General features: G+C 43.8%; 1 protein-coding gene across 1 annotated transcript in view; it reads left to right on the top strand.

Moving 5' to 3' along the window:
* LOC149460037 (putative N-acetylated-alpha-linked acidic dipeptidase) overlaps positions 1-25,950 on the top strand; it is a 188,679-nt gene that overhangs the window by 143,493 nt on the left and 19,236 nt on the right. Inside the window, exons 15-16 of the mRNA XM_089680257.1 lie at positions 9,260-9,512; positions 12,840-12,921. Coding sequence (XP_089536383.1) covers positions 9,260-9,512; positions 12,840-12,921 — 335 coding nt within the window. The remainder of the gene's footprint in view (positions 1-9,259; positions 9,513-12,839; positions 12,922-25,950) is intronic.

The raw sequence follows: 25,950 nt of genomic DNA, 5'->3' as shown, positions 1-25,950 counted from the left end.
AAAGTGGCACATGGCAGAGTGTGGCGATGGAGACAGCAGCAATGGGAGGCCGTACAGGGACCCATGAGAGACTCTGGACCTGGCAGCAACATGAGGAGGCGGTACAGGGGCCCATGGCAGATTACGGGCCTGGCAGCAGCAATGGGAGGCCCGTAATCTGCCAGCACCCTATGACAAAAAATGGAACACACCAGCAGTGTGAGGAGACCTGAAAGTGGCACATGGCAGAGTGTGGCGATGGAGACAGCAGCAATGGGAGGCCGTACAGGGACCCATGAGAGACTCTGGACCTGGCAGCAGCATGAGGAGGCGGTACAGGGGCCCATGGCAGATTACAGGCCTGGCAGCAGCAATGAGAGGCCCGTAATCTGCCAGCACCCTATGACAAAAAATGGAACACACCAGCAGTGTGAGGAGACCTGAAAGTGGCACATGGCAGAGTGTGGCGATGGAGACAGCAGCAATGGGAGGCCGTACAGGGACCCATGAGAGACTCTGGACCTGGCAGCAGCATGAGGAGGCGGTACAGGGGCCCATGGCAGATTACGGGCCTGGCAGCAGCAATGAGAGGCCCGTAATCTGCCAGCACCCTATGACAAAAAATGGAACCCACCAGCAGTGTGAGGAGACCTGAAAGTGGCACATGGCAGAGTGTGGCGATGGAGACAGCAGCAATGGGAGGCCGTACAGGGACCCATGAGAGACTCTGGACCTGGCAGCAGCATGAGGAGGCGGTACAGGGGCCCATGGCAGATTACGGGCCTGGCAGCAGCAATGAGAGGCCCGTAATCTGCCAGCACCCTATGACAAAAAATGGAACACACCAGCAGTGTGAGGTGACCTGAAAGTGGCACATGGCAGAGTGTGGCGATGGAGACAGCAGCAATGGGAGGCCATACAGGGACCCATGAGAGACTCTGGACCTGGCAGCAGCATGAGGAGGCGGTACAGGGGCCCAAGGCAGATTACGGGCCTGGCAGCAGCAATGAGAGGCCCGTAATCTGCCAGCACCCTATGACAAAAAATGGAACACACCAGCAGTGTGAGGAGACCTGAAAGTGGCACATGGCAGAGTGTGGCGATTGAGACAGCAGCAATGGGAGGCCGTACAGGGACCCATGAGAGACTCTGGACCTGGCAGCAGCCTGAGGAGGCGGTACAGGGGCCCATGGCAGATTACGGGCCTGGCAACAGCAATGGGAGGCCCGTAATCTGCCAGCACCCTATGACAAAAAATGGAACACACCAGCAGTGTGAGGAGACCTGAAAGTGGCACATGGCAGAGTGTGGCGATGGAGACAGCAGCAATGGGAGGCCGTACAGGGACCCATGAGAGACTCTGGACCTGGCAGCAGCATGAGGAGGCGGTACAGGGGCCCATGGCAGATTACAGGCCTGGCAGCAGCAATGGGAGGCCCGTAATCTGCCAGCACCCTATGACAAAAAATGGAACCCACCAGCAGTGTGAGGAGACCTGAAAGTGGCACATGGCAGAGTGTGGCGATGGAGACAGCAGCAATGGGAGGCCGTACAGGGAACAATGAGAGACTCTGGACCTGGCAGCAGCATGAGGAGGCGGTACAGGGGCCCATGGCAGATTACGGGCCTGGCAGCAGCAATGAGAGGCCCGTAATCTGGCAGCACCCTATGACAAAAAATGGAACACACCAGCAGTGTCAGGAGACCTGAAAGTGGCACATGGCAGAGTGTGGCGATGGAGACAGCAGCAATGGGAGGCCGTACAGGGACCCATGAGAGACTCTGGACCTGGCAGCAGCATGAGGAAGCGGTACAGAGGCCCATGGCAGATTACGGGCCTGGCAGCAGCAATGGGAGGCCCGTAATCTGCCAGCACCCTATGAGAAAAAATGGAACACACCAGCAGTGTGAGGAGACCTGAAAGTGGCACATGGCAGAGTGTGGCGATGGAGACAGCAGCAATGGGAGGCCGTACAGGGACCCATGAGAGACTCTGGACCTGGCAGCAGCATGAGGAGGCGGTACAGGGGCCCATGGCAGATTACGGGCCTGGCAGCAGCAATGAGAGGCCCGTAATCTGCCAGCACCCTATGACAAAAAATGGAACACACCAGCAGTGTGAGGAGACCTGAAAGTGGCACATGGCAGAGTGTGGCGATGGAGACAGAAGCAATGGGAGGCCGTACAGGGGCCCATGGCAGATTACGGGCCTGGCAGCAGCAATGGGAGGCCCGTAATCTGCCAGCACCCTATGACAAAAAATGGAACACACCAGCAGTGTGAGGAGACCTGAAAGTGGCACATGTTTGGGGCATGATTCATGGCGGATTTAGTCAGTTGTGTCAGGAACTGGTGGTTTGAAATCCAGACTAATCCACGCCTGATTCATTTTCACAAACGTGAGTCTCTCCACACTTTGGGTGGACAGTCGTGTCCTCCGCGGAGTTACAATACCTCCTGCCGCACTAAACACGCGCTCCGATGCCACGCTACTGGCCAGGCATGACAGCCTTTCAAGGGCAAATTCAGCTAGTTGGGGCCAAAGGTCAAGTTTCGTTGCCCAGTAGTCAAGGGGATTGTCTACCTCGGTTGGCAGGGTGCTGTCCAAGTAGGCCCAAGCCTGTTGTTTGAGGTCCTGCTCCAGGTCCACCTGATGCTGCTGCTGCTGCTGCGGCTGGTTAGTAGTTTCCTCACTGCGCTGGTGAAGAAAGCTACTCATCATCAACTGCAGACTGAGGCAGCCGCTGCTGGTGGAGCTGCCACTGCTCCTACCACCCCACCCCTTCCCTGCTGCCATGGCAGCGGAACGCGAGCGCACAGGGCCCACAGGGTCTGAGGATGGACGTTGGCGCAGAAAGGCAGAGACCAACTGACTGCATAGGTGGTTTTTATAGTACGTTATTTTGGCCTCCCTCTCAGCAGGTGTGAAAAAGGCCACCATTTTTGAACGGTAGCGAGGGTCCAACAAGGTGGACAGCCAAAAGTCATCCCTCTGTCTGATGGTTATTATTCGGCTGTCGCTACGCAAGCAACCGAGCATGCTATGGGCCATTTGTGCCAAGGAATGCGAGGGACTCCCTGCCTCCATCTCCACAGCATACTGCCACGGTGCGTCTGGGTCCTCTGTCTCCTCCTCCTCTACCAGATGCTCCTGCTCCTCCACTCCTGTCCGCTGAGTGGAAAAACCACCCATTTCACTCAATAATTCCTGAGCACAAATGTCCTCCTCTACCTCCTCCTCTTCTTCCTGTCCTGCCTCCACAGGGGTCATGTGGCGTTGAGATCTGTGCGCCACGTCTACCGCACCCTGACCAGCCATTGTTAACAGCATTTGTTCCAGGACGTGCAACAGAGGAATGACGTCGTTCATCCCATAGTCCTGCCGACTCACGAATAGCGTGGCTTCCTCAAAGGGCCTGAGCAAGCGGCAGGTGTCACGCATGAGCTGCCAATGGCTGACATCGAAGTTACACAGGGGAGTACCTTTATCCGCTTGTAACATCAGGAAATCTGTGATGGCCTTTCGCTGTTCGTAAAGGCGGTCTAACATGTGCAGGGTTGAATTCCACCTTGTTGCAACGTCGCAGATCAGGCGATGCTGTGGAATTCCGTTCTGCTGCTGCAGCTCAAGGAGGGTGTGCTTTGCGGTGTAGGAATGGCTGAAATGCATGCAAAGTTTACGTGACATTTTAAGGATGTCTTGCAGTGGGATGGTGGATTTTAGGAACCGCTTGACAACCAGATTGAACACGTGAGCCATGCATGGCGCATGGCACAACCTTCCTTGACGCAGAGCAGACACCATGTTCTTTCCGTTGTCGGTCAACATGGTTCCGATTTTCAGTTTGCGCGGAGACAGCCATCTGTCGATTTCTCTGTTCATTACACTGAGAAGTTCCTCCGCTGTGTGACTACGTTCGCCAAGGCATACCAGGTGCAGCACAGCGTGACACCGTTGCGCCCTGCACATGTGATATGCCGGTCGGGTAATGGGACTTGGCACGGGGGTCGCAGCTGAGGACACGGCGGAAGAAGAGGTGGTAGAGGCGGACATCTTTTGTGGACCAAGGACGTGCAAACGTGGAGGCAAAAGCGGCGTGACCTGTCCAAGTTGCTGGTGCGGCTGTGCCGGCACCACGTTCACCCAGTGGGCCGTAAATGACATGTACTGTCCCTGACCGTAGTTACAGCTCCACACGTCGGCGCTGCCGTGCACTTTGGCAGAGACCGACATGCTCAAAGACTGGCCCACCATCTCTTCTACATGTGAATGCAGGGCTGGCACTGCCTTTTTGGCGAAGAAATGACGGCTTGGCACTCTCCACCGCGGCGCGGCACAAGCCATCATTTCTCGGAAAGGTGCTGAGTCCACCACTTGGAAAGGGAGGGACTGCAGCACCAGCAACTTGGACAGGAGGACGTTCAGCTTTTGCACCGTCGGGTGCGTGCTCGCAAACTGTTGTCTCTTGGAAACGGATTCCAAGAAAGACTGCTGACGGAATCCGTGAAGAGGAGTAGCAGGAGAAGGAGCATCTGAACGAGCGGAAGATGCCAACGAGCGACAACTCCCCTCAGCAGAGGTGTTGGAGCCTTGACTGGCTGATAGAGGGCGATTGACGTCGGGTGACGGAGCAAGTAACGGAGCGGGTGATGGAGCGGGGGCTGGGGCAGGCAGAACCGCCGTATCTTTATCACGGTTTTCCCAGGCCCCCGAATGGCGACGCTGCATATGCTGCCGCAACGCTGTAGTCCCAACATGGGCCCCCTGGCCACGCTTGACTTTCTGGCCACATAGTCGACATACGGCTACGTTTACTTCCTCGGGCGGCTTGACGAAAAATTGCCACACCGCCGAGTAGGAAACTTTGCCCCCGATACTCCTCACTGGCTGACTGCTACTTCCTCCGTGCACACCGGCACCACTACTGGCCGTGGTGGTAGGCTGCAGTGGAGCTGGTGCTCTACTCCGTGGCCGTTTGCCTCCACTGACACTGCTGCGACCCTGCTGCCTCCTGGGCAACCCACCGACTGTTTTGCTCGCTGCCAAGCTGCCACCCTCTTCTCCTGATGATGCGGAAGCAATAGCCTGATGACGACGAGGCTGCCAAGTGCGATCAGCCTCATCATCATCAATTAGGGTCTCCGCCTCACTACTAGCCCCCTCGGCTGCGCGTGGGTCAGGAGACAGACCTGTCTCTAGACCGGCTACCGAGCCACTCTCCTCGCCACTACTTCTTCGCCTGGCTGCTGAAGAGGCGGATGTCTCCCCCCGTTCCTGACCGCCCTCTGTTAGCTCTTCCTCACTGTACAGTGGGACTGAGCCCACAGCATGCGATACTTCGCTTGGTGAGGGAACACCAAAGGACAGGGGCAGGTCGAGGACCCGTGATTTCAGTGGGCTTGCTCCCGGGCCATGCCAACTAACGGTTGTGTCTGACGTACCCACCGACCGTTGGCTGTAGGTGTCAGAGGTGACCTGGGAAGAGGAAGACGACCGAGCCAACCAATCGATGACGGCAGGGTTTTCGGTGGAGACACGACCGCTGGATGACACCGGGAGCAATGGCCTCTGGCTGCGACTAGTGCTGCCTCGACCCCTTCCTCTGCTGCCACGTCTGCTCGCTCCTAAAACATTGCCTCCTCTGCCACTCCTCTGCATGTTGTCTGACATACTCTTTAATTCAACGATTATGTGTCCCTGAGTAACAATTCTGTGTCTCTGAGTAACAATTCTGTGTCTGTCCCTGAGTAACAATTCTGTGTCCCTGAGTAACAATTCTGTGTCCCTCAGTAACAATTCTGTGTCCCTCAGTAACAATTCTGTGTCTGTCCCTGAATAACAATTCTGTGTCCCTGAGTAACAATTCTGTGTCCCTCAGTAACAATTCTGTGTCCCTCAGTAACAATTCTGTGTCCCTCAGTAACAATTCTGTGTCCCTCAGTAACAATTCTGTGTCTGTCCCTGAGTAACAATTCTGTGTCCCTGAGTAACAATTCTGTGTCTGTCCCTGAGTAACAATTCTGTGTCCCTGAGTAACAATTCTGTGTCCCTGAGTAACAATTCTGTGTCCCTCAGTAACAATTCTGTGTCCCTCAGTAACAATTCTGTGTCCCTGAGTAACAATTCTATGTCTGTCCCTGAGTAACAATTCTGTGTCCCTCAGTAACAATTCTGTGTCCCTGAGTAACAATTCTGTGTCTGTCCCTGAGTAACAATTCTGTGTCCCTGAGTAACAATTCTGTGTCCCTGAGTAACAATTCTGTGTCCCTGAGTAACAATTCTGTGTCCCTCAGTAACAATTCTGTGTCCCTCAGTAACAATTCTGTGTCTGTCCCCGAGTAACAATTCTGTGTCCCTCAGTAACAATTCTGTGTCCCTCAGTAACAATTATGTGTCTGTCCCTGAGTAACAATTTTGTGTCCCTCAGTAACAATTCTGTGTCCCTCAGTAACTGTCCCTGAGTAACAATTCTGTGTCTGTCCCTGAGTAACAATTCTGTGTCCCTCAGTAACAATTCTGTGTCCCTCAGTAACTGTCCCTGAGTAACAATTCTTTGTCTGTCCCTGAGTAACAATTCTGTGTCCCTGAGTAACAATTCTGTGTCCCTCAGTAACAATTCTGTGTCCCTGAGTAACAATTCTGTGTCCCTCAGTAACAATTCTGTGTCCCTCAGTAACAATTCTTTGTCTGTCCCTGAGTAACAATTCTGTGTCCCTGAGTAACAATTCTGTGTCCCTCAGTAACAATTCTGTGTCCCTCAGTAACAATTCTGTGTCTGTCCCTGAGTAACAATTCTGTGTCTGTCCCTGAGTAACAATTCTGTGTCTGTCCCTCAGTAACAATTCTGTGTCCCTCAGTAACAATTCTGTGTCCCTCAGTAACAATTCTGTGTCCCTCAGTAACAATTCTGTGTCTGTCCCTGAGTAACAATTCTGTGTCTGTCCCTGAGTAACAATTCTGTGACTGTCCCTGAGTAACAATTCTGTGACTGTCCCTGAGTAACAATTCTGTGTCTGTCCCTGAGTAACAATTCTGTGTCCCTCAGTAACAATTCTGTGTCCCTCAGTAACAATTCTGTGTCTGTCCCTGAGTAACAATTCTGTGTCTGTCCCTGAGTAACAATTCTGTGTCTGTCCCTGAGTAACAATTCTGTGTCCCTCAGTAACAATTCTGTGTCCCTCAGTAACAATTCTGTGTCTGTCCCTGAGTAACAATTCTGTGTCCCTCAGTAACAATTCTGTGTCTGTCCCTGAGTAACAATTCTGTGTCTGTCCCTGAGTAACAATTCAGTGTCTGTCCTTGAGTAACAATTCTGTGTCTGTCCCTCAGTAACAATTCTGTGTCCCTCAGTAACAATTCTGTGTCCCTCAGTAACAATTCTGTGTCCCTGAGTAACAATTCTGTGTCTGTCCCTGAGTAACAATTCTGTGTCTGTCCCTGAGTAACAATTCTGTGTCCCTCAGTAACAATTCTGTGTCCCTCAGTAACAATTCTGTGTCCCTCAGTAACAATTCTGTGTCTGTCCCTGAGTAACAATTCAGTGTCTGTCCCTGAGTAACAATTCAGTGTCTGTCCCTGAGTAACAATTCTGTGTCTTTCCCTGAGTAACAATTCTGTGTCCCTCAGTAACAATTCTGTGTCCCTCAGTAACAATTCTGTGTCCCTCAGTAACAATTCTGTGTCTGTCCCTGAGTAACAATTCTGTGTCCCTAAGTAACGTTTCTGTGGCCCTAAGTAACGGTTCTGTGTCCCTAAGTAACGATTCTGTGGCCCTAAGTAACGTTTCTGTGGCCCTATGTAACGTTTCTGTGGCCCTAAGTAACGTTTCTGTGGCCCTAAGTAACGTTTCTGTGGCCCTAAGTAACGATTCTGTGGCCCTAAGTAACGTTTCTGTGTCCCTAAGTAACGTTTCTCTGGCCCTAAGTAACGTTTCTCTGGCCCTAAGTAACGTTTCTGTGTCCCTAACTCTCTCCCTCAATACAGCCAGGTCTGCCTCTCTTGAATGACTGGAGGCAAATGGAGAATTCTAAAATGGCCGCCATTTATAGCTCGACCATTACACAGTGCTGGCTGGCTGCTGATTGGCTAATGCGATCACATGTCATGAATGAATGCATTATGGGTCAGCGCGCCTTGTCTGCGCGCCTTCCCAGACATCCCCGCTCCGTCGCCGCACATGTCGCCGCCATTTTAGGAAAAATTTCGATTCGCGCATCCGAAGTCTGCTAATTTTCGGATTCGTCGCGAATCGAAATTTTCCTAATATTCGAAACGAATTCCACTTCGCCGAGTTCTATTCGCTCATCTCTAGAACCTACATATGAAACTGATGATCATTAGCACCTGCTTGGTATAATTTATTGATCATACACCTGACTCTAACCCTACAAAATCCTTGACTTTGTACAAGTGTTCAAAGTGTGCAAGTGTACGAATTGATACTGGGTTGAAGCCAAAGGGTAGCCACACCAAATATTGATTTGATTTTTCTTTTCTAACTTTGCATTTTGTAAATTGATTAAAAACAAACAATTAAAAAATATATATTTTTAAAACATTCATTATTTAGAGCATTCTTTCACACCTGCCTAAACCTTTTGCACAGTACTGTATACAAAAGTAAAATGAGGCCAAACATCCCACAAAGGCGTCCCAGCCCAGAACAAAACTGCAGCCTCTTGCAATAAGCTTATACCTACTAAAACAGCAGCTTCGATATCCTATAGTCTTATAAAAAAAATGATGAAGTACTGAAAGTATACAGAATCATATTTTTAGTTAGTAGAGAAGTTGGAAAGAAACTGTTTTACCTAAGATATACTGTATAACATTAAATGTAATCATTAATAATTGGTGAAGTCTGGGACCCCTGAATCTAGGTACTGTACATTCATGTAGAAGGCTCTGACTTGGTATCCTGGTTCACCTCCTCCTCCCAGCAGGCTCTGTAGTCAGGAGGAATAGGTGCTGAGGAATCTGGGTTGGATTGTGGAATATGGGTATCTCAATGCTTCTTTGGGTGGGCCACAGATCTAAAGCATGTCCGATCTGCAAGTCAGAGCAAAGTCAGGGCCTTCCATCAGAGCTCAATAGTGTGGTTTAAGCTTGGAATTGTGAGTTTGAAATGCATCCCTTTGCCCACATTCAGGTACTAACACCAAAAAAGGCCTAAGTCATAAAGCTAAAAAAATGCAAGATTTTCAGCCAGAGCCAACAAAATTTGAAATTACCCAAGAACCTTCTATTACATTTTGAAAACTATGTACTTTCTGATTTCAGAAATATACTATAGCTTCGTACCCCATGTATCATTCTGTTTATGAAACCGTGGATCTGGTATCTCGTCTTTTGGACCAAGGCTTTAAATATCATCAAGCTGTTGGTAGAATTTGGGGTGAATTGACTCTGCGTATGGCTGATGATGTCATCCTGGATTTTGACTGTGTACAGTATGCTGAGACTCTGAAGTTGATTGTCATTGAATTACAAACCACCTATGGACATACATTTCAGGAACATAACCTATCTTTGGGTAAGCATTAGTATGTCAATGCTGAACTCCAGCCAAAACCCTTTTTCTTTTTTTTTTCTTTGTTTGTGAAGTTTTTCATGTTTTCTGCGAGTTCACTGGGGAGTTCCTTTTGTGACACTAGAACAATTGTTTCTTGAAGTATATTAAAGGATATGAGCTCCCTTAAACATAGACCCTTGGTTATACGCAGCCATCTTGTCAGGGATGCAGACATCCAGCAAAGGTGATCAGATCAGTGGTCTGTACCTTAAGGAATCAGGAAAAAGATTAAAATAAGTCTATTAAGGCAAATGACACACTTCCAACAACAGTAAATCATAAAAAATGTAAGTGATAAATGTGACAGTGTAAAAACCCCAAATAATAACCTAACTAACTATATACAAAATTGAGGGAGCACAAGTGAGCAGGACAAGATCAGGACAGGAATGGAAGACCAGGGGAGCAGTAAGCAGGTTACAGGAGTAGGTCTTATCGTCAGGTACAAAGATCAGGAACAAGGATAAGGCTCAGGCAGGGACACGACTTGCAGGAAGAACACTGAAGTATTAGAACTCCAGTCAAGGGCAGGCTTATATACCTCCAGCAGTCCACATCAGGTGCAGCCTAATTACAGTACAGTCCAGCTGCTGGGAGACACCAGCTTTCGGTCACTGGAGCTATGCCCTTCGTTTCCTGGAACAACAGTGCAACCAGAAAATGACCCAAGTACCCAATGACCCTGACACACCTTCAAAGGATTGAACACTGGAAAACAAAATTGTGGGATAGCCCATACAACCCCTCCCACTCTAAGCAATCCTCAGTTTTGTAGCAAGCTAAAAAAGAAACTGCTAGGACAGAGAAGAGGGTATTCCCCAGTCCTGTACTATCCTCCAAGAAAAGGTAAGTCGAAAATCCTTATTTCTACATTGTACAGTACAGGATGAAGACTCCTTTAAGCCTTGATTGTGGGATGGCCCCAAGTAAAAAAAATGAGAGGTGGGCAACATGGGAATAATGGGAACAATGCAAACAGGCTAAAAAAAACAAACAGGAATTAATTGCATGAACTCAGAGCAGCTGGAAACACCATACGGTTAAAGCTGCAATCAGCAGAGGCCTGAATATCTGCCTGTTAGAAATTCACAAATATTTGCGTTGCAGTCTTGAAAATCTGAAAAATTGATGCCTGGTGCTGAAAAGCCCAAGAGGTGCTGCTTTAATGAATCAAGTAAGCCTTAACAGGAAAGAGCAGGACCTTCCCCTTCAAGGAGTAAGCTGCTTTATCCACCTAGAAATAGTGGAATGAAATACAGGACAACCCTTGCGAGAGCCCACATCAGGAGAAAGTGGCTATCTGATTTTCAGTCAGAAGCTAACTATTCCTACCACATCCAAAGAGTAGAGAGCGCTTTTTAGGATGCTTCGCAGAAGGACAAACAAAAGGTAGGATGATGTCCTGATTCAGGTGAAAAAAAGAGACCACCTTAGGAAGAAAGAAAGCTTTAGATCTCAAAACCATTTTCTCCTTATGGAGAACAATAAAATATTAACGTCAAAGCCACTAGTTCAGAGACACGTATTTTGCTGATGTGATAGCCATGAGAAAAGCCACGTTATAAGTAAGGTCAGCCAATGGAATTTCCCAAATGGGCAACTTTTGAAGAACGGACAAGACTGGATTTAAAACTCACGGTGACACTGAGGATCAAATAAGGGGAGCCATGTGAGCTACTCCCTTAAAAAGGTATTCACCAGAGTGTGAGTGGCCAGAGGTCTCTGAAAGGCCAGGGGAAAACTCAAGTCCGATGCTGGTCCAGTCCAGACTGGAGAAAAGTCAGGATATGTCCCACAGTAATGTCTAGAGTGGAATTTTTTTCTCACACTACACAAAGTAAGCCTTCCAAGTGTAACAATAGACCTTGTGTAAGGTTGACATCCTAGTCTTTAGAGTCATAGGAGTCAGAGATCATGATCCCTCAGAAACTTGGGTCTTAAGTGCCAAGCCTTCAATAACAACCACTGTGAAACAGAACTGGCCCTTGAGACAGCAGTTCAGGTCATTAGGGAAATGCCTACACAGAGTCTCCTAGGAGTCAGAAGATGTCCAAATACCAAGTTCTCACCTTGGCTAATATCAAGGCCAATTTGATGCCACCTTCCACATCAATCCTGTAAAGCAGTCAAAGAAGAATCCATACTGGAGGGAAGGTATTGATTACACAAAAGTGATCCCATGGGGTCACTAGTGTGTCCTCTGAGAAGGCCAGAGGATTGCTGGTCCTGGCCACGAACCTGTCCAGTGTCCACCTTATTGTTGAAACAGAATGCTATGAGATCATGTACGGAATATCCCAATGGTGACAGATGTCCAGAAACACTTTGAGGTAAAGAAACCATTCTCCAGCATGCTGCAATAGTGGCTGAGGAAGCACACCTGCAAATTGTCTAACCATGGGCAAGGCCAGGACATGCCTTTCAGTCCAAGCCAAAATTAGGTCCACCTCTCAAGGGGCCATGCAGTTCTCAGAAATGCCCTGATTGGTTGCTGTAAGCCACTGCTATGGTTTTGTCCAACTGAACCCTTGTCGATCATCCCTGAAGCTGGTTGTTTCACTAATGAAGGGACAGGAAAATACCCCTTTGTTCAAAAATGTTGATGGGAAGTCTGGACTTCCTAGTTTCTGTTCCTAGGAATCCCCAGCTAAACAGGCTGGTATCCATCGTGGGAAATATCTAGGTCAATGGGGAAAATAATTTCCCTGATTTCAACACAGTCCTGATCAGCCACCAGGCCTACAATATCCTGGCCTTGGAAGACAAGGACATAGTACAGTTTAGAGACTGAGGAGGCTTGTTAGGGCAGTCAGCATATTGAGCTGCAGAGGCATGGAGAAAAACATCTCCTCCTCGATGGGAGACCACCATCCAGCCCAGTACTATCATGCAAAAGTGAACCAATGGAAGCTCCTTGGAGTGGATATATTCAAATGCATAGAAAGGGCCCTCCTATGCTCATCACTAATTAATAACTTTTTTAAGGCATCCAAGCAGAACACTTTGCACTTTTGCAAGGAAATTTTCACCATAGGTTATTGATTTAAATGAGGCTCTGCTAACTTCCATCATCCAGACATGTGCAAGCAAAAATTCTGTTTTTTTAATGTTTCTTGCACATGAATGGGTATTCTCTGCAAAGTTAATTGTCACCACACAGCTCTGTGGAACGTTTCCTTGCAAAGTGGACAGTGTATTTTTTCTTTAATAGAGCAGCTCCAATGTGTAGACTGCAGGCTAGTTCACTTATAACACTCTACCTCTGAGTTATGTTGTACTTCTTTATAGATGATGTGAAAAGTGCAGTTGAAGGATTTCATCAAGCAGCTAAGGCTCTGCAAGAAAGGGCAGAAAAAGCAAACAGAGAAAAGTGAGTATCTCAGCTTCCTATGTAAGTAGATGATATGGTCATATAACAAAAAAAAGGATTTACAATGCAGCAGAAACATCTTGCAACATAGCAATCACATTTAGGGCAATGCATTCCAAATTGTTACAACCTGCTTCATAAATGCATGTCAGAAGCCTATGTATACAGACACTTTACTATGGCTGAAAGCATAAGGCATGTGATAGTTTTCTTGGTTATATTTCATATATCATTTTTTATAGCACCGTGACTCCCACAGGCATTTGAGGTACTCCCAGAGACAGGGTATGCTCGCATGAGTCCATGGCTGAAAGATTGGAGTTCACCACACACCCCTTTGTTTACTGAAGCTTGGAGAGTGTGCAATCAGGCTCACTTTTGCATAGAACCCAATCACCTTCCAGGTTTTATTGCCAAAGCTTCACTGAACAAACTGAGGTTAGAAGCTGTTTGGTTTCTATGGAGAAGTGAGCCTGATTTTGCACTGTTCAGCTTTAGCAAATAAACCCCACTGAGTGGACTTTGGCCAGTCCCTGCTGAACGGGCTGAATTTTGATCAGTGTGTATATATAGCCCACTTAAAGAGGTTGTACACCCTTATATATTCCCAGTGAAGTGACTGGCCTCAGGTGATGCACAGAGATCAAACAAATCATCCTATAAGTTGCACCTGTTTATTTACAGACATCTTTCCGCTACATTTATTCAAATTGCAGAATTTACACAGGATCTCTCGGCTCTGAAAAGCAGGGAGCAGGGAGCTAAAGTTACATCAGTGAGGAGAGCCCTGAGAGCTGTTTGGAGGGAAGGGACACAGCCCCTTTCACACAGCCCATAAGAACAGAGCTGAGGCTGTCAGTCACAAGCTATGCCCTCTCTGTCACCATTTATCTCTTGGTGTCAGGAAAATTCATCATCGGTGACTCATGCTGATAGCAGAAGAATGAGGCAGCAGACAGAAATGACACTTGGTGCACTGGATTGAGACAAATACACACTAGAGGGATAAGCTTTGTTAATATTTCATGTCTAAGGTTCACATTAGTGATATATCTATAAACGCAGCGCTCCTAAAATCAATATATGCTCATGATCTGTGATAAACACATAAAACAAACAAACCATATTTTTACACATAAATCCACTTATAGTGATATATAAAAATAAAAAATATATATAATTCAAACTTTGTGATTATTATTTATCTCAAATAATTATATATACAGTATATTTCAAACTTTGTGATTATTATTTTAATTTAAAAAATATATATTTATAGTCCCATCCATCAATTAAGTGATTCAGAAAATTTGTTTGTGACGTGATGATTTTAAATCATGCAATAGTGATATATAATAGTGCATGATTTAAAATCATCACGTCACAAGCAAATTTTCTGAATCACTTAATTGATGGATGGGACTATAAATATATATTTTTTAAATTAAAATAATAATCACAAAGTTTGAAATATACTGTATATATAATTATTTGAGATAAATAATAATCACAAAGTTTGAATTATATATATTTTTTATTTTTATATATCACTATAAGTGGATTTATGTGTAAAAATATGGTTTGATTATGTTATGTGTTTATCACAGATCATGAGCATATATTGATTTTAGGAGCGCTGCGTTTATAGATATATCACTAAGTTGCACAATTTGAGTTTTGTGTTAAAGGCTGGCGATCCACAAAAGCACTTTATTGAGTATTTAGTTTGGCTCGCAAGTGTTACATATATATATTTTTTTAAGGTTCACAAGCACTTTAAGTAATTTGATCTCCAATTCCAATTTATTGACTAGCTACCAAGAAGTTAATGAGTCAGAGCAGGGGGCGCTGTTGAGTTTTGTTGTTATTAAAACGTTAATTATGCTCTGCAAACTATGCATGATAAAAGCATTGTTTATTGCATGTTAATTTCAAACATATCTTATATCTTAATATATAATATATTGTTGAAAGTCCATGCCTCTCCACTAGCCTCTCCCTACCCTCCTAAATACACACTGGCATGTAACCCCCCCCTTACCTCCCATGACCACACCTGTGCAAGTCTTACAGTTGAATGTCTGATGTACGGCTTTGGCCCATTCAAGTCTAGGTCCCCCCCCCCCCCATATTGATAAGTTTCTCCTCTCGCAGCAAGCACTGAAAAGACTCAGGAGTTGAATCATGTAGTGCCGAAAGCTCCCAGCAAAGAATATACTGACTGTGTATAGGCTGATAGCAGCAGATGCTTGCAAACAGTTTTAATAAAAGTTTTTCATCTTGCAGCCCTGACAGTACTTTCATTATTTGTATGAGTTGTGACAAAGCAGCAGAGGGAAGCGGGCAGATACTAGGATCCAACAGTCCTAGAATGGTCAGATACTAATTTTTGTAGGGTTCGTAAATAAGATAAGAAGATACAAATAATAATTATTAAAGTACACAAATGTCTATAGTGGTGTCATCTCCCCACTTCCTCCTTCTCCCACATCCTGATTGGACAATAATGCTCACTCTACCTTGTCCTCCTGCCACCATGTTCCCTGTCAATGCATGTGCATGAAGCAGAGCCTAATTGGCTTCCAATGCTGCTTCTACCAGTCTAAGGGTTCGTTTACACTTTGGCTTTGGAGAGCAATCCATGGTGGGACACTTTTTAGAAGGTGTTTGACAGGCAATAAGGAGGCATTATGTTGCCAACTTACCACTTGTTTTAACCCCTAAAAACCTACACCATCATGCTGCACTTGTGGCGCAGGTCCAGTTACTTGAATTTAGCGTGTGTTCACTTGCGTTCAGCAGGCAGTACTTTTGGGGGGATCATTTTTGGTGCAAGCAAAGTATCACAGCTGCAACATGTGTATACCCCCATACGGCTACCTTTGCTGCTTGGGGGGCAGTAAAGATGCACCCGCCAATCACAAGTGTAAACTAGGCCTAAATGCTGCAATGCAGGGAATGTCAAAGGCTGATATCAAGACAGATTCAAATAATTATGCTTGCTGTATGTTATACGTATACATTTAATTATTTTGAATAATTACGTAACTATATTATTGGTGTTTTTACATTTATCTGGAGTTCCACCTTAAACCAGTATTCTGTTTTTCATAAGATCAGAATGTCTCCCTGGACCTGGGAGAGAGGAAATATCAGTGCTATTGTTATATTTAACATGCTGCTTCTCGTTTTATTCCCCAATTCCCATTTCCACGAAAGAGTTTCCCTACAGGAAAGCACACTGTTACTTAAATTAGCATAAGCTCCATAGCTGTGAATTTCTTGTCCTTGACAGCCAATAAGGCTCATTTCCCCAGCGTGAAGGATAGGGTGCAACAGTCCAAGTATCATTTACTCTCATTTATGTTCATCTGGAGAGGTTCACCATTGGCATCATCTTACAGGATGAAAGAACTTAATAACAATATAAATAGATAATTATATTTTAGCTGAGGAGAAAATATTATAATTAAATATATATAAAAAATGTATTTAATGGTTTCATCTAGTTGCCTTGCACTGTTAGAGCGACTTACCTGAAACTCACCTGTGCCAAGCACCATGACGAAATATAAGTCTGTGCCTCTGCACTGCAAAATTTTATTCTGATTGGCAGAACAGATGATGTATGGTTGAAACACAGGTTCCACCATTTTACTGTAATTTCCAAGGGCACTGTTGCTAAGCCAGTGAATTTCAGCCACTATTTCATGCATAATATTGTCTCACAAACATAGTAGATGTAAAAGTGGAACTTTAGTCAGAAAATTAAGCCTTGCTAGATCACTTCATTCTGGCCCCTTGTGCAGGTAAAGCAATGTATATCATTAAAAATAAGTGCCTATACTGTTTAAAATTCAGTAATACACTGTCTCTCCCTGCTCTGCATATGCTCTCTATTTTATTGCACTGTGCTGAAAATCAGAGCCACCAGAAGTCGAACTGCTGACAGCCTAAAGATTTACTGCTGCTCAGTGGCTCTGGGAGCTCAGCAAAAAGGCAGCCTCCAGAAAGAAGAAACAGGAGCAATGCTGGAGGCAATTTTCAGCACACACTAATTTTAGCAGCATAATTGTTAAGGGTAAAGTCCTTCCTTAACTGAATTACACTTAGTTTGGTAGCCTCCCTGGCGGTATTCCCGAGTGTAGCTTGGGGTAAAGTTTCAGTACCACAAGCGGTAACCACGAGCTACACTCGGGCTTACCATGCGGTGCTGCTCCGGGATCTGATCTTCACTTACCTTGTCCTGCGCTCACGTGATGTCCCTCCTGCAGTGTCCCCTGTAATGTCCTCCGGCGGATGCCGGCAACTGTCATCTGGGTTCCACCCCCTGCGAGCGTCAGGACGTACAGGGATGGAACGGTGGGAAATTTGAAAATGACAAAAAGTGACATTCACTAAATACACTAAAATAACATAGTATAACATTACTGTATCAAACCATTTCACATACATTTTGTCCCTAGTGCTTTGTCCTGTGCCCTGCCTGCATTTTTACTGTTCTTTCTGCCTGGAAACTGAGAAACGTCCATGGCGTAAAGGCGTCCCTTTAGGTCAAAAGCAGTTTTAGACCAGCTAGAGAACAGCGATAGTAAATCAGAACCACTTGCAGAATTGAGTGATAATGATTCGTGGGGAAATTTATTTATTTATTTATTTATCGAGTACATGAAACAGTACAGTAACATCAAACAGCACACAAGGGGTAAGTGGGCCCTACTCTTTCGAGCTTACAATCTAGGAGGGAGGGGGTAGTGGTACAGGAGGAAATGGCTGTGGGGGATGGAGTGGTAGGAGGAGGGAAGGGCAGCGGCTGTTAGGTGAGGGTGGGGTAGGCTTCCCTGAAGAGGTGGGTTTTCAGGGAGCGCCTGAAGGTGAGGAGGGAAGGTGACAGTCTGATGGATTGGGGTAGTGAGTTCCAGAGGATGGGGGAGGACCTGGAGAAGTCTTGCAGTCGTGCGTGGGAGGAGGAGACCAGGGAGCAAGATTATTTATATTCGTCATCAGACACTGAAAACGATTTTGCGACTTTGCTCAGCGGTGTGCGAACTTGGCGCTATATTTCAAATTTCAGTGTTTTTGGTTTGATTACATTATTGAATTAAATTTATTATTATATTGTTTTTTATGATTATTTATTAAATTATAATTTATGATTTCGTGTTTCAAAATTTAACATACCGGGGATGTTTACTAGACTCTTGTTGAGACAGATTTCAGTGAGTTATTCCTAAAAATTAGAGGCCTACAATAAAAAAAAAACCTATTTCCATGCAAAAAAATGTACCGCTTTGAGCACAGAAATATGGACATAATCAGACTGCTAGGGAGGTTAAAACACATTGGGGTTGATTTACTAAAACTGGAGAATGAAAAATCTGGTGCAGCTCTGCATAGAAACCAATCAGCTTCCAGGTTTTGTCAAAGCTTTATTGAACAAGCTGAAGTTAGAAGCTGATTGGCTACCATGCACCAGTTTTTGCACTCTCCAGTTTCAATAAAACAACCCCTGTGTATGATAAACAATTGCCATTTTTTAACATATCATATTACTTTTCCTCATTCCTCTTCACGATTATTTTCTGCATATCAACACTGCTGATCTCCTGTAGTCTCTTTGTAACTGTTAGAGAGGAGACTGAGGTTAGGTTTGCCAAGGGTTCTCCGTATGTACTAAAGAAGTTACAAGCTACAAATTTCGCTGTGAGCCATGTTGAAGTCAATAGAGTAGAGAAAACAATTCTGGCCCCTTGTAGGGCTTACAGGCAAGCTATGGCCAAACTAATAGCTTAGGAGGCCAGGCTCTGCTATTTGGAGACCGTGCCAGTACAAAAAACATACAGCAGAGGAAGGGGCTTTTTTTATATGGCTTTGGGAGCAACATAGAAAATCTACTAATTATTTAGGGCTTGTTCACACTTATACAGAGACCTGTGGTTTTCAATACTGAACAATTCTTTTCTACAGTATGTTCCCTATACTCACTTGAATGCAGCCTTTTGATGATGCAGAAATCTGCAACATGTCTGCATTTTTCTGTCCCACACTGCAACTCTGTTTATTTCTGCGTGCACACTGTGTCATTTCAATAAATCTGAAAAAAAAAGGTAAAAAGTGCTATGCGCTTTACAAGTGCAAGGCACCACCAGCCAAAAGGAACACTTCCTACATGGTAAATCACAGCAGTTTGCCATGAATAAAGCCTGAACAAGCCCTTAAATTACAGGTTTAGCTGGTGCTATGGGCTCTGTTCACACCTCACGATTTGGAATCGTGGGCAGAATCGCTGCTTGGCAATTGCAGCTCAACATGCTGCATGTGTTTGGGTGTCATTATCCTTTAATGGAACCCCAAACACGATGCAATTTTGCCAGGATCGCTCGGCAAACCATGCCTTTAAAAATCGCATGAACCTTGTCACCCAAACAGGAGCAGTAGCTTCTTTTTCAGGTGACAAATCCACATAGGGCAGCCCATTCAAGTAAATGGGCTGCCATATATGACATGCAGAAGCACGTGAAAATTGTGATGTCAGAATCGCATAGCAGGAACTCTCATTCCCGCTACACAATATTGTGAACGGGGCCTTAAAGCTGTACGTGGTGTTATGAAAGGAAATGATTTTCATTCATGGCCTCAACTACCAGGAATACTACCCTTAAACAAAAAGATTAATGAAATGAAAAGACCCCATTTTAAAAAAAAAATATTTTTAAAAATATATTTTTTTATAAATATATTCTTCATATTTTGTTTAACATATAAAAAAGTAATTTAACATATATTTTTACATATATTTGTAAATGCATTCCAAAATGTAGATTTGTATTTTTAAAGACATACTGTATATTTGAAATGTATTTTTAAAAATATTTTGCATATATTTTGTAATAAAAATGCATTTCAATATAATATATATATATATATATATATATATATATATATATATATATAATTTTTTTTTTTTATTGAAATATGTTTTGAAATATATTGAATATGGCCAAAATTGTAGCATTTCAAAATTATGTCAATATATTTGGGAAGAATATTTTTAAAATATATTTCAAATATATTTTTCTTCCATATGGGAAACAATGATACTTGTTGCTGATTCAGCAATAATAGTCCTAAAATGAGGTTATGTGCATAAATCTGTGAACACAGGGGAGATACAAGCCAATGGAGCCCACCACTGAAAACCACAGCACGAAGTAGCACTGCTTAGCACAGATGTCCCTAAGCCTTCCCTGTATAAATTGTTAGCTCTTCCTATCCTCTCCCCATCCACTCCCCAACCATTCTAACATACACTGACAATATGATAAATAATATATAATCCTCCTGCACTATATGGAGTACCTAAAAATATATAAGTCGCTCACACTCTAAACTGATACCTTATACAGTGAATACAACTAAACAAATAATAGTGCAGCGCTACTCTAATATTACCCCAACATCAATTCATAAATATTCAAATAAAATATAATATTCAACTACATATTCCCCACACGTGTTTAAATAAACAAATAAAGTGCCACAATGTGCCCCCAATTAAAATGTATAATAAATAAGTGACCAACGGTCCCAGTATAAACTACAGGACCAATTCCTTAATAATCCTACAACATAAGTGTACATATAAACAAACCCCCCATACAATTACATAAATTTACACACTGCAAACGTGATCAGTGTACACAATAAAGTGACCACTTTAAATACACAAAAATGATTAGAAGTAACTTTTCATAAATAAAAAGTTCATAAATCCTCCAAATTCGTGCTCCACGCCAAATTAACTCATGCAGAGTGATGCAAAAGTGATGATTTCTTGTGATAGTGTCAATACACTCCTCTTGTGGCTAAAATGCCCCCTCACCTTCAATCTGCGACCCAAATGGCCACTAAGCCTCCAAGATCTCTCCTAGATCTTTCTCCAGTGATGGTAAGTATCCTCAGTACTCCTTTCGTGGACCCCTTCTCAGGTGGATCAATACCCAAGACCTCTCAGGACAGTATCACCAGCTAAATATATCACTCACCATAGTCCGTGGTGAGTGACAAAAAAGATCCTTCATAGTGTAGTATCATAATGTTAAATTAGCCTCTTTATTAATTAAAAAATGCCCATTCACTTGTACCAAGTTCAATAATTTGCTCTGTACATCTCACAAACCGCATGCATGGGTGTACTGCATGGGTTAGGACTCATCTGGGTGTTCCAAGATGGCACCCGCGCCGGAAGTGCGTCATCGCAGACCGGAAGCTGTGTCACGGCGTATCTACGCATTGTGTCACTATACCACGTGACTTCCTCAGGATATCAGGATATCAATATTAATAAATAGGCTGATTTAACATTATGATACTACACTATGAAGGATCTTTTTTGTCACTCACCATGAACTATGGTGAGTGATATATTTAGCTGGTGATACTGTCCTGAGAGGTCTGGGGTATTGATCCACCTGAGAAGGGGTCCACGAAAGGAGTACTGAGGATACTTACCATCATTGGAGAAAGATCTAGGAGAGATTTTGGAGGCTTAGTGGCCCTTTGGGTCGCAGATTGAAGGTGAGGGGGCATTTTAGCCACAGGAGGAGTGTATTGACACTATCACAAGAAATCATCACTTTTGCATCACTCTGCATGAGTTAATTTGGCGTGGAGCACGAATTTGGAACTTTTTATTTATGGAAAGTTATTTCTAATCATTTTTGTGTATTTAAAGTGATCACTTTATTGTGTACTCTGACCATATGGCTACTCTAAACCCACCCTTATATAGCAAGGATGTTGGCTTATCCAATTACCCCCATTATTATCCCTACTACCTCTGCTGACCATGGTTCAAAAGCCGTGCAGTGCTAAACAGGTTTGGCCGCTGGTGAAATCACACATACATTTCCTGGCAAATTCAAATCAAGCAGATTTGCCACAAAACCTTGGTTGGTGCAAATCCAAATGTTACCCTTTGTGGCCAACATATGTGCATGAACTCCAGCAACTGCTGTACTTCATCTTTTAGGCAGGTTTTCTGATGGTGCCAGCTGTGGCATGCACAGGTGTGTAATATGCGTTGGCAGGGCTGCATGTATTTATTCTTCATTGGAGGGCAAGAGTGACAACACTGGACAGCAACACATTTTCTGAAGAAATTCTATCATAACTCTACTAAAACTGTGCTCTTATTGTCTGCGTACCCATAAGGTTAATTTTCCATCACTTTCTGTCCAGACAGGGAACAAAGGTACATCTTCACAAATGGCAATAAAAACCTAACAAGTGACCGTACACAATAACCCAATGATTTATCATTTATTTCCCTTGATTTCCTAATGCACACGTGTCAAACACAAGGCCCGCAGGCCAAATAAGACCCACCAGGCTATTTCATGTGGCCCTCACATTTCTCCGGCAGCTTTGGCACCCCCTCGTCTCTGCTTCCTTCCCTGTCTCAGCAGTTGGCAGCAGAGAGGAGGACAAAAAACTGAAAGACTGATCAGTGTGAAAGGACCCTAAATAAATACTATATTCCCAAAAATAATGGATTAAAACACATCTTCTTATATGTATTTGAATACACACCAGATGTGCCATGCCACCTTTAAGGATGAAAATCCTGTGCCCCTCCAATAATCACAATTAAAATCCGTCACAGTAGCTCGTTATGGCAGTATAGATGTGTGGAGTTGGTATTGGTTGCTGTTGTTTCTTTCTCTTCTGATTTGAACAGTTGGTAAGTATCTGCACAAGCTACTAAATCTCAGTTCATGTAATCTTGTATCAAAGGAAATGTAGATCTTCACTAGTAAATATTTTGCATAACCAGGACAGAACACCAGGGAGGGACAGTATATAGCAGCAAAGAGTATTTAATAATTTTCCCTAGTCATATAATGTAAAATAATACGATGACTTATTTTGACATATCTGGGTTAGTGAGAGAAGCTTGCCAATAAATTAGATTTAAATGGATAAGGTGAGTTCATTGTGTTCTTTATCAAAGAGAAAAGACCATGGTTTTACATACATCTTTAGCAACGTTTTCCAAAAGGTTCAGTTGGACAGAAATAGTTACAGCTGAACTCCTGACAAACTGCTAAATACACAGCTGAAATGCATATAAGAGAGATGTTTTCCCTGGCAAATGATTTTTATTTTTCCCCATCCAGTCCTAAGATTTACACAGCTCTACCACACAGGCATGACTTTTCTTTAACCGCTTAAGAACCGCCCTATAGCAGATATACTGCATTATATAATGCATATATTGCATTTCTGGGTAGGGGGCGCGCGCCCTACTCACACTGCCATTCGTGGCCGCGGATGTCAATCACCAGGTCCTGGCCGGTAATTACCCACTGGCGCCTGCTGATTACTCAGCATCTCCGACGGGGAGGAAAATTTTGTTTACAAGCAATCTTCCTCCCTGTCAGCTCGAGCACACTGCTCGGGATGGCTGTGCACAGTGCAGCCATCCCGACCAGTGTGCTTACAGTGAAGAACACCCCCCCACCCCCTAGTAAAACACACACAGTTAACCCTTTGATCGCCCCTCACATTAACTCCTTCCTGCCCAGTACCATTAGTACAGTGTCAGTGCTTTTTTTTTTAGCACTGATCACTGTAATGGTGTCACTGGAGATGTCAGTGACACCAAGTTAGTTCCTCCCCCAGTGTCAGAATGTCCACCGCAGTCCCACTAAAAGTCACCGATCGCCGCCATTACCAGTAGAAAAAAAAAAAAATCCCATTATCTATACCGCCATTTGTAAACGCTATAACTTTCACATAAACAAATTAATTTACACATATTGGAATTTTTTAAGCAAAGACATGTTGCAGAATACATTTTGGCCTAAATTTATGACGAAATTTGATTTTTTTTTTAATTTTTTACTGGACAAGTTTAACAGCAAAAATTCCAAAATATTGTTTTTTTTCTCAAAATTGTCGGTCTTTTTTTGCTTATAGCGCAAAAAATAAAAAATGCACAGGCGATCAAATACCACCAAAAGAAAGCTCAATTCCTGGGGGAAGAAAAGGATGTAAATTTCATTTGGGTGCAGCGTTGCATGACCGCGCAATTGTCAGTTAAAGTAACGCAAAAAATGGCCTGGTCAGGAAGGGGAAGTTTCTCCTCTCCAGTTTGTAACTGGACAGTGAAAGAAGCAGCAGGAGACTCATAAGCTTACCTCTGTCACTCTGTCTTTTCCTCCTGTCAGCGTGTTTCTTGTGCTGCAGTGCAACTAATTGACTTATTGTGCTGCTTATTTTTTTAACTCTGTTGTACAAGGACTGCATTGGGCTGATACCAGGTTAAATTCAGAATGCTTGTATTTTAAAATACATTTAATGATATAATACTGTAAGCAGAGCGGGATTAGTCATTGTCTTTTACATCTGTCTGGAGTTTTGCTTTAAAGAGATTTTTAAGAACTCTAGATTCACACATGTGTGGTGCAGATTGAAGCTCAGGTCTCACAGCTAATTGACACAGTATTTATTCAGCAGTTCATGTCAGGCTTACATCAGGTTCAGGACAGGATTAGCTCAGGATTTTATCCTGTTCACACATATGCGGTTTTATTTATTTTTTTATTTCAGGTACTTATATAGCGATGTCAATTTATGCACTTTACATATATATTGTACATGGTTTTGAAACCGTTCCCATAGAAGTCAAAAGCCTGTAATTCACACCTGAACCTGAAGGCACTGCTCAGAAATTGTACATGACTCTTTTTTTAAACCACACTGAATCCGCACCACCAGTGCACTGGACATATGTGATCGGGCACCATAGGAAGCAATGTTTTTTCACATGTCATTCGGATGGGATGCGGTTCAAACTGCATCCAATCTGCATGTATGTGAACCGCCACTAAAGGATCTAGACATAGTTACATAGTTAGTCAGACTGAAAAACAGACAATATCCAATGAGTTCAACCAACAAACAAAATTAGATAGATTAAAAACCTACATCCACAGAACCCAAAACTCATATTTGATCTAGATGTGCAGCTCCATTGTTAAGATACAATGCCATGAGGCACCTCCATTGACTCTAGTGATCTCCTCCATATTGAAAACTGCACTGTTGTCAAAATTATTAAAATACTTATTTTGCCCAAATTGACTTCTGTTAGTGAATTTTCAAAACAGAGAGCAACACAACATGTGCAGTGAGGAGAGGAGGTTATGGAAGTAAGTTCATCAAAATGGATCTTGAGATGTTGGCTACGGACGTCTATAAAACCCTGTCCATCAGGAAATTAGGGTGGCTGTACATAAGGCATTCACCATCAACTGTACATCACAGAAAAATAATCTGACTGACAAATGTATAATTTTAAAGTACAAACCTTTATTATATATCTTAAAACATTTTAAAATAAATCAAAAGGCCCCATTTTACCGATTTCACTATGTATGATGCCATGCAGCTGTGATACTATTAGGATTTCACTTGTCCAAGGGAGGGCACAGCTTCCTAATAAGTGATCAAATCATACATATGGATTTCAGTAAAATATGGTCTGTCTGGTTACAGTATGTGCTACAATATGCCATGTTCTTGAAGACAGCACCCATCTTTCACCATGGCCACCAACGAATTTCAAAGCCATGGCACACTTTGTATGGTGCGCAGGAAACTGTCCCTACCGTAAAAAGGCCACCTGATCACTAGCCAAAGGTACTCAGTTCTCCCTTTGCAGAGTATCTGGACACCATTTAAAAAAAGATCAGAAGGAAATGGGTGTCACACAGAGCAGTTATAGGTTCTCACTCCCAGACCTCACAGTTGCTGTGGGATCACTCCTATACCACATTGCCTCACTTTCTTCTAATCAGGGATACATGACAGTAATCTTAGCTTATATCTGTAAGTAACTGCTTAATCCTGGCAATTTTTAGTTTGCTTTAGAAATACAACTTGAAGTTTTATTGTAAGCTACAAAAGACACCAAATGGTCTCTTAATAAATGTTTTCCCACTAAATCTGCACAGCTTTCACCCA

Source organism: Staurois parvus, unplaced genomic scaffold (assembly GCF_062004578.1).
Source record: "Staurois parvus isolate SC_StPar_1 unplaced genomic scaffold, SC_StPar_1.0 ptg000237l, whole genome shotgun sequence".
Taxonomy (NCBI): domain Eukaryota; kingdom Metazoa; phylum Chordata; class Amphibia; order Anura; family Ranidae; genus Staurois; species Staurois parvus.
Note: the sequence above shows the minus strand (reverse complement) of the source record. Positions and strands in the feature narration are given on the sequence as shown.